Below are 9,539 nucleotides of genomic sequence, written 5' to 3'. Positions count from 1 at the left end.
ACTTGGATGGAGCTGGAAAAGATCATGCTTAGTGAGATAAGCCAGAAAGAGAAAGAAAAATACCGGATGGTTTCACTCATAGCGGGAGTATAATGAACCAGGTGAGAAAATAACAAGAATAATGAACAGCAATATACCAGAGACATTTTGCGGGGGTGGAGTGGGGAATGGGATCAAAAACGGCGGGGTGGGGAGGGAAATGCACGGGACTATGGTGATAGCACACGGTTGACTTGGTGATGGGAAACCCGCGGGGATTACAATTGAGATGGAAAAATAAAATGTACAAAATGATGTAAAAATAAACTTTTGTAAAATAAAAAAAAAAGTTAAAATAACTGATGTTACAAGAATTGCCAAAAAAAAAAAAAACTGAATATGGTGATTCTGCAGAACAAGTGAGTTAACACAGAGAAGTGCTTGGTGCAGCAAGCGTATGGGAAGCCTGCCAAAGTTAGCTGTTTTTAACTTATCACTAACTGTCCCCTCTAGTTTTCTAGTACTTCCTCTGCTGCAACTTTTTCTCCAGCTGAGCCCAGCCAGGCACATTTCTCTAACACACACCATTTTGTGCCTCCCTAGAGAAGCATGCTAGGCTTTCCCTTGCTCACCCCCTTTGCTGAGATAACTCCACTTTCCTTCAGGTCCTGGCACGATCTTCTCTCTGACTGGCAGATTCTGCCCCCTTCTCCCAGAGGGCCCTGCGCCTCCGTTGGCCACACCGCTTACAGAGCTATGATGAAACCACCCCCTGCTCCAGCCACTGCTGTCTTCCTCATCTTTGGTGTTGCCTTACCTGTGCAAACCCTTATGTGGTTTTTTTGTCTGGATGAGTTCAGATAACCAAGTATATAAAAATAGCTTGTACAGGTGGGTTAAATTGACGTTAAAGAAGAATCTAAGGAGATTTACTGTGAGTTAAGCGTCGTTGTTTCATTACTTGGGATTTCTCTTTTCTCTTTTGCCTCTTTAGAAAATTATGACTCACCCAACTAAATATCAGATGATGTAGGCTACAACTCCATTTTAAAACAACCTCGGAACTACCCAAATTCAGTAATTCTTTAAAGCAATATGCAGTTCAAGTGAAAATGAATCCATCTTACTCAAGTCTCTGTTTTGAGTTATAATAACAGGTGGTCAGGAAACAAGTCAGTAGCTATTGTATTTTGTTTTTACTTGTTTTAAACAAAATAGATTTTAGCAATCTAATTAGTTATTCACTATACTGCTGAAATTAATACAAAATAACCATTTCAGAGTTCCAGTTCTTAAAGAGTGGTTGTAAATAAATGCAATAAACAAAAAAATAAAAGATGTGATCATTAATTTATATAGCCCAATTCTAAGCTCATACCTAATATTGCAGGGACAAAGATAAATCCCATACATCTCTTAGCTCTAGTTTATCTATAAAACTTAAATAGAAAATAAAGCTAAGTTATGATGTACAAGTAACAATAAATAACATGACAATATTCTTTAAATAATGATCATGTTCATTAAAGATAAGATATTGTCTTCTCCCTGCCCTCATTAGCAAGTTTACCTTTTGGAAAGCAAGTCATATTCATGTAAGATCATCAGGAGATTTTCTACAATGTTGAGTTCACTTATCTTCTCCCTGCATTCTGGACTGCAAGGTGAAAACTGTTAGTAAGTACTAACAAGCTATGTTAGCATATCTACTTCCTGAATATCCTCATGTCTCAGGAGGAGAAACAAAATGCAGCATCTCCCATGCAGTAGGGTTACATCGAATTCCAGCATTCGGTAAATATCATGTCATAACTTTAAATTTGCTTGCTAACAGTGTGATGATAACACACTGCAAAGGGAATCACATATTGGTCACATAAAGATCAATGATGAGTGCTATTCAGAATGGCTGAAATATGGAGACAACCAATGTGTCTATTTGTTTAATATTTATTTATTTATTTGGGCATACAAGAACTGAGGTGTTACAGGTCAGAGGTAGGGGTGAGAGGATTCACCAGTGATAGAGTGAGGAGCAGAACAGGCATATTGACTGAAATACATTGCTGAGGGGAGCAGCAGGCGGGACAGGAGAGGTCTGCTGAGCCATGTGGGTCATTCCCTGGGCGGGGATCAAACTCATGCTGCAGTGGCTGCAGATAGCTTCATAGTGCTATGCTATAACCTGCTTTGCCCCCAGGGAGGGCCTGTATCTAAATGATCTTCAACAGATGAATGGATAAAGGAATGTGAGAGATTATATACTACACACACGCACACACACACAGGCACACACATATACATATACACAGTGAATATGTATTCACTTATAAAAAAGGAAATCCTGGCACATGAAACAATTTGTATGAACTTGAAGAGCACTGTACAAAGTGAAACAAGACAGAGAATGGTAAATACTGCCAGGAGTCATTTACATGTGGAATCTAAAATAAATAAGCCAATTTTATAGGAACAGAGAGGATGGTGGACGTTTATACTATATTAATGTTATTTCACACTTATTTTTCACAAATTTTAACGAGGTAGGTGACCAAGTGACTAGAACTGTTCTATCCTGCATCTCTCCCACCTAAATCACTGGAGCTACAGAGCTGGAAAGTACATTAAAATAAACTCACCTCTCAGCTAAACTGGCCAGCGCCAGGAGAGTGCCCAACAGAACGTTAGTGTCTCGGGCCCCGAGTAAATTTACTAACGTCTGGAAAATGAAATAAAAGAAAGTTTAGTTCTACAAGTGCTGCAAGCTTCTGGAACAGGACAATGCTTTCCTCTAAAGACCCTAAAGCTTACCCTCCAAGGGAGTTTTGTTAACTTTCATGACACCCAATTCTTTACAGGGCAGCTGTGAATCCCATTCAGTACTTTGGAAACTTGAGAATAGTTCTCTCAGCCTTTCAGTCTCCAGCACAAGAAGCATACGAGGCCACACTCCAAGGCAGTCTTGTTCTCAGATGCCCCTCTATGCCCATGCGGCCAAACACACTACTCTGCCTCTTCTGACCGCTCCCCGAGAAGAAGTGGGGAGACAACGGACATAAATTACAACAAGCCATCACCGAGAGCTCATTCTGAGTCAGGCTTGTGCTGGATGGCTGCTTTCCAAATACTTCACTGAAATTTTCTAAAAATTCCCCAAACTTCTATCACTGACATATCATTTTCACAATTTTTGCCATGTCAACTTAACACCTTAATGCCACTCAAAAATGTCCTTCAAAATCTGAACAACAACATCAGGGGAAATACTACTGCTGACATGAAAGGTGTTGACTTCTGTATCACCTAGAACCATCCCTGAGACAATGGGTTGCATGTGTTGAAATATTTTAGACAAACTTTACTCACTATAAACTGGAAGGTGACTTCCTAGGTTATTGAAATTGGGCTCTAGGCAATACCTTTTAATTGTACTACAAACATGTATTTAGTCTGTTTGGATTAAAACCACATTCACCCATCCTGAAATTGGGTCTCTTTGACCAAATGCTTGTATCCATCATCTTTTTATGAGGTTTAAGCCATATGAAATTGGCCAGCAACCTCAACCTAGCACAACTCCATAGCACACCTCCATGGAATAGAGGTATAAGCATGCGAACACTTTACTTTTTCATTTGTAAACACACATCTAGGATCAGTGTGCTCCAAGCAACATTTAAGTGAGGTTATTTAAACATCTAGCTGGTATTAAGCGGCACAGAAACTAGCTAAAGCAGATGTCTTTCTGTTCTTTCTATATTTATGCCTTAGGCTGATGAAGAATACAAAAAGGTTGGCAGAGATGTATAATTTGAAGGTAGGTTAACAGGCTTATTAATTATAATTGCATGTGGCTTGACCACAGGGCCCTAAACCCCAGTGTGTCACCACTACCAGCTATCATACTGCACAAAGCAGGAACTCCTTCCGGAACCCCTCACCTTGTGGGCTCCACTTGTGGTGACCCATTCTCTTTGGTCTCTGACAGCAGCAAGTTTTTGAAAAATATCTGTAAAGGAAGGAAATAACTTGAAGAGGATTTGCAGCTTAGAGGGGGTAGTGCCCACAGAACCTGAAATCTAAACTATGGGGGGAGGGGGAGCTCAAGCAGAAAAAGAGCAATATTCTAAGTATCTCTCTTTCAGCTGCAAAAACCACCCTGCTTATTCTTGCAAGTCCCGAAAGGTGGCTGTGTCACCAAGACAATGCTCACACGTCATGTTGACCAACTTGTCCACACTATGCTGCTCGTCTCCGTAGCCCAGGTACTCGTTGGCCACAATCTCCATGTACTGCAGGAGGGACAAAAAGCAAAGGAGCCTGTCAGAAGCCCGAGAGACCAAACAAGGCTTGCATTCCTGCAAATGACCTGTAGGTGGCACAATAGACTCGCAACCCAGCGCTCTGGGTCTGTTTCACTCAAGTGCAAAATTTGGTTGGGTTTCTGGATTCTTTGCAAGCCCTGAAGTTGAGGGAGGTACCATGTAAAGATTGTTAAACTCTCCAAAGTTCCAAGTGGTCACTGAACAATTTCTATAAATAAATGAAGCTAAGCTACCAAGCAGAAGCATAGAATACAGTGTATAGAATCTTCAATGCATATTTTTAGAATTTCGATAGCACACTGTTTTCTTGATCTTATGTTTTATATCTAAGTAGCATTCAAGCAAATAGCAGTAATCAGAATAAAATTAAACTAAATAGTCTGATAATTCCTCACTGTGGCTAATTATAAGAAATATGCTCAGAGAAACATATACAAATTCCAGCTAATATAATGGAAGTTAAAGAGAATAAGAAGATCCTTTACAATTTAACTTTGTGAACACTAATCTCATTGAAAGAGGTAAATCTCCCATTTAAAAATTCTTTTAAAAAAATGAGACACATTATATTAGTTCCTGAGAATCAAAATGTACCAAAATAGGCTTAACTTTAAATTGCCACTAGCTCTAATGCGCAATTCAACATTCAGAATTAGTCTGTAGAGCTATCGATTGATTATGAAAATCATTCCTTCAGGACATGACATAGGAGAGGGGGTTACTCCCATTCAGTGCCATGCCAGGAAATTTTGCTTTATTCCATTAATAAGCCCAAAATTATTTGCCTGGTTCAAAACCTGCACTCACCTGTGAGCCTTCCCTCAGCAGTTACCAAAGCCAAAAAATAAATGAATACCCTCTCTCACATTGTCATCGATTTAATACTTCAGTAAGCACGTCGTTCTTTCTTGAAAAAGCTGTGAATATCCCCAAACCAAATACTCTGTCCCACGATTTGGTATATGCTGAGGGCTTGGGCCTCCCAGGCAATGTCCATTTCTTCTCACTACTAACCAAAGACATATGATCTGTTCTAGCACTTTCTCATTTCAACAGGCTGAGGAAAGTTAGTCCAATGAGCCAGAGCAAAATGTCACGGGTACCTCCAAGCTCTTGGAGTTTCTTTCCCGACACTCACTCTTGCCAGCCTGCCTGCTTCTCCGTTTGGCAGGAGGCCAAGATAAGGAAGCCATCTTCCATCACACACACCTACATGATCCTTGCCCAGGGCTCTGGCACCACGCGGCAAAGCAAGACGAGTCACCACCAAAGGAAACTTACCTGAGCGAGGTTTTCAATACCACCCAAGCTATGGAGTATTTCCTAATAAATAAAAACAACAGGAACATACATTAAAAATGAGGGTGAAGGAAGAAACTTATGCTATGTACAATTTCTTTATTAAGTCATGAGACAATGATGATTTTTGAAAGCCCAAATTAAAAGGTAAATATGGAAAGCTATGCTTGCCATTTAGACTACTTTTAAGGTAAACTGAATAAATGTGAAAGTTGGGTAAAGGTTATCAAATTATAAATATACTCAGAGCTGGAGCCTGCTTCTCATTCTTTTCACTTCCTTCTATGTCATCATAAAATGTTAGCCCTGAAAAGAACTGTCAGATACCAATCTTTGTTGACCCTCTCATGGTACAGAAGAACTAAGACCCAAAAAGGTAGAACATTTTGCCTAAGTGGCAGAGGCTGGGTAAGAACCTACGACCACCCAATTCCCGAGGCCTTCCCTAGGGCTCCACCTCCTGCATCAGCCCCCCCTGAAGCTGATCAGAAACGAGGTCGCCCCTACTCACCCCAGACCTCCTATATCTCACTCCGATGTCAACAAGATTCCCAGGAATTCACAAGCACAGTGAAGTTTGAGGAGCAGGGTTATAAAGGATTATCAGGCACTTCCTTACAACATTTAGACAGGCGGCCTGTTCAACCCGCACTTTAAACAAACTTAAGACTCATCATTGCAAAATTCAAGACGTCTTGAAGTCAAAGTTCAAAAGAAGACAATTCGATACACTTCTAAGGCTGCCCTAACATTGCTAATGAAGGGAGAGAGGGGCAGGAGGTTGAGGTCCTAAAAGGGCTGACTGGGCAGCAGATGATGGTAAATGCTTGGTCTAGCCACATGGACACATGGCCCTTGCCTACTTCATGAAAGCTATGTTGATGTCTCTCGCCTCACTTGGCATAAAGTTATCTGAAATATAAACCTGAGCCATCATTCCAAGTCTGGGAAACACAGGGGGAAGAGCACAGAAGTGTGAGTGAGAACAGCCTAATGCCACCAGGCCAGCCGTGTGGACAGGCTGGGCAAAAAGCAGTCTCCTGCCTGGGCCAAGTTTCCTTATTTGCTGTGAATTGAATTTGGAAACACTAAACATAGTCATGTTTAAATTAAGAATGAAAGGACATTTATAACTCAGTTAAAAAAAATAGTTCTGTGACTACCTTCCTAATTTGAATTCTCATCACTGTTATTTACTCTAGAGGAGCTCAAATTAAAGACCAGGAAGAATATTGTGTCACCCCTAGTAATGGTAGAATATTTTATACACCGAAAAAGAAACTGTTAAGCTATTCATGTTCATTCGTCACACGCTTTTTTCATTCCACTTATGTAAAAGGCCTGGTTGAGGCTCTGAAGAGGACCTGACGGTGGGGGGGGTGGGGGCTCCTTAAGTCGAAGACACACAGGATAGGGAGACCAATAGCTCCGACTCAAGAGAGAATGGAGCAAATGTTAGTAGAAAGTGACACATGAAAGATCATAATGTCCCAGAGGAGGGATTTTGCACATTTCAAGCTGTTCATGCTCTCTGTGGCTGAAAACAGCAACCTTTCCTGAAAAAGAAGGAATCTGGGAGTGGTCAGGAAAACAATTTTAATCGGATGCTTGGTGGAGAATAATGTTTAAATAATCACTCGTGGTCATGTCCCTTTTTAAATGCTTACCTTGACCAGAAATGCAGCTGTTAAGCAATCAATATTCACTATATAGAACTAGGAATGATTTTATTCTGTGCCATGGGTGGTATTCAGCATTATTACTATTAAAACAGAGAAAAGGAGTTCCATGACCAACTCCACATTGACTTCAAATAGAGTAGTCAGACTTTTCACTTAAGTGGCAGGGTGCTGTCCTTCTCCTAGAGGGGAAAGGGAGGCAGCTTCATCCAAACATCCTCAGTGAGGCACTCTCCTTTCTATCAAAGTCATTGCCCCGTGGAACACAGCCTGAAAACCACTGCTTGTTTAGTGCAGGAAGGAGAAAGCGGCTGGCCACGCTGAGAACCTGGTCGCTATGTACTCAGGAACCGAACCTTCCCTTATGAAATGCACACCTGCCCCCAGCGCCTGTGGAGACTGCAGCAAGCCCAGAAGGCTGCTTGTGGCCCACGGGTGTCCTAGTATTTCCCTTGATTGCACCAATGGGATCACTCTAGCCCGAGAGCATCAACTGGAGAAAACCAAGACTACCAGGAATGGCCTTGTGTGGGCTGAGCAGTTCTGATTACTGATCTGAAAGACAAACAGACCGCAGGCTTGGGTGACTGCAGCAACTCCTGAGAGCACCCGCGGCCCTCGGGTTGGGCTGCTGGTCCCCGTGGAGGGTCAGATGTGGGTGTTCTCCATCTCTGAGCCCCATAACCTAGCAGAGGTCCCCCAGATAATCTGAATTTCAGTTTGTTCAGTGGAAAGGATGTCCTGAATGAACTCCAGATAGACATTTTTGTGGACTCTACCCCTTACTCCACTCCAGTCACTGAAACTACAACTCCCAGTGAGCCGAGTGTCTCTCTCCCTGGGCCTCGTGCTGGTGGCTGGTCATTTGGCTCTTGACGAGCTTTCAGAGCGCTATTGGGGTTCCAAGTCAGCGAAACTGGTAGGATGCTCTGGTTAACTTGTATCTCTCTCTCTTGTCCTGAGTTGTTCCTCTTCTTTCCCCTTTGTAAATAAACCCATTATTGACCCTTTTTGTGTGTGCCTGCAGTACAAGTGAATCTTAAGCACGCAGGTGAGGACCCACAGACAGGCAGCCCAGTGTGAACACGCCAAATGCAAATAAACATCCTTGCTCTGCTTATATCCTTGGCTGGTGCCTTTTTAAAGAACTGATACAATGATATAATACTGATTAAAAAGTAGGTATTAAAAAGTGGAGCAGACTGCAAAACCAAGACGGAGGCTGTCCCTGGGCTACTAATTTTTACCACCATCAGAAATACCAGTGCCCTTGGGAGCCTTCACCGGAAAACTCACCCCCAAAAGCAGCCCAGTCAATGCAGAACACACTGCGGTGAGTCTGAAGCACTAACATGCGCGTTTCATGCCTTTTTTGTTCAAAAATCCTTGATGGTGGCACACCACTCACTCCTCATCACCACTTCAAGGCCGCCTCTCTGCAATCCCCCTCACTAATCTTTCCAAGTGTGCTTGTAACTACTCTGCTGAAAGGCATGGTGGGTATGTATTTGTTGGGCGGGGGGTGAATAAAAAGGAAAAGAAATATTTCCAAGGTCTCCTGCCTTGGAGTGTGGAGGGAAGATGGTGCCATTCAAAAGTATTAGGAGGTGCAACATGAGAGGAAGGCTCAAAGAATTCATGCAGTAAACTTTTTGGTCTCTGAGCTCCTTTACACACTAAAAAACTACTGAGATCCTTCAAAGCGCTTTTTCATGTGTGGGCTAACACTGTCTCTGTTTGCCACACTGGACATTAAAAGTGAGAACTTTTTGAATAGCAGAGCACACAGCTCCACCACCAGCTTTCAGAGCAACCCCCAGCCTGCGGCCTCCAGAAAACACCACTGCTCTGGTAGAGAGAGCAAGTGGCGATGACCATGGGCATGTTTTCGACAGGTTTGTTCTTGGGGATTACGAGGCCTGGAAGAAGTCCACAGACCACATTTTGACTCTGTCCGGGAGATGACTGTCCAACACATGGCTGGACTGGGGGGGCTTAAGTGAAGGGAAAAGGTTGAGATTAGAGACCGGAGGAATGTTTTGGAAGCAAAGAATAACTAACATCAAAGATACTAGAAGCCAAAAGCTTGGAAGGTAGAGGTTCAAGGTGATAAAGAGAAGGATTTGGGGAAGGTTAACTTTTTCAAAGGCAAGACTAAGAGAAGCAACAAGTAAAAAAAATAGAGAAAAGTAACAACAGACTGCCAAGGAAGCGCCAGAGGATCCTCTCTTGCACCTCAGGCTGGAGGAGGGAAGGC

General features: G+C 42.4%; 1 protein-coding gene across 1 annotated transcript in view; it reads right to left on the bottom strand.

Moving 5' to 3' along the window:
- Positions 1-9,539, bottom strand: part of NEK10 (NIMA-related kinase 10) — a 158,568-nt gene that overhangs the window by 113,787 nt on the left and 35,242 nt on the right. The window contains exons 7-11 of the mRNA XM_004692270.2: positions 5,586-5,627; positions 4,193-4,271; positions 3,921-3,988; positions 2,619-2,698; positions 1,550-1,636 (exon numbers count right to left, since the gene is read on the bottom strand). Of these exons, the coding sequence (XP_004692327.1) occupies positions 1,550-1,636; positions 2,619-2,698; positions 3,921-3,988; positions 4,193-4,271; positions 5,586-5,627 (356 nt within the window). The remainder of the gene's footprint in view (positions 1-1,549; positions 1,637-2,618; positions 2,699-3,920; positions 3,989-4,192; positions 4,272-5,585; positions 5,628-9,539) is intronic.

The sequence above is a fragment of the Condylura cristata genome, unplaced genomic scaffold (assembly GCF_000260355.1).
Source record: "Condylura cristata isolate star-nosed mole 26May11 unplaced genomic scaffold, ConCri1.0 scaffold00033, whole genome shotgun sequence".
NCBI classification, from domain to species: domain Eukaryota; kingdom Metazoa; phylum Chordata; class Mammalia; order Eulipotyphla; family Talpidae; genus Condylura; species Condylura cristata.
The sequence above is the reverse complement of the archived record's forward strand: the minus strand, read 5'-3'. Positions and strand labels throughout refer to the sequence as shown.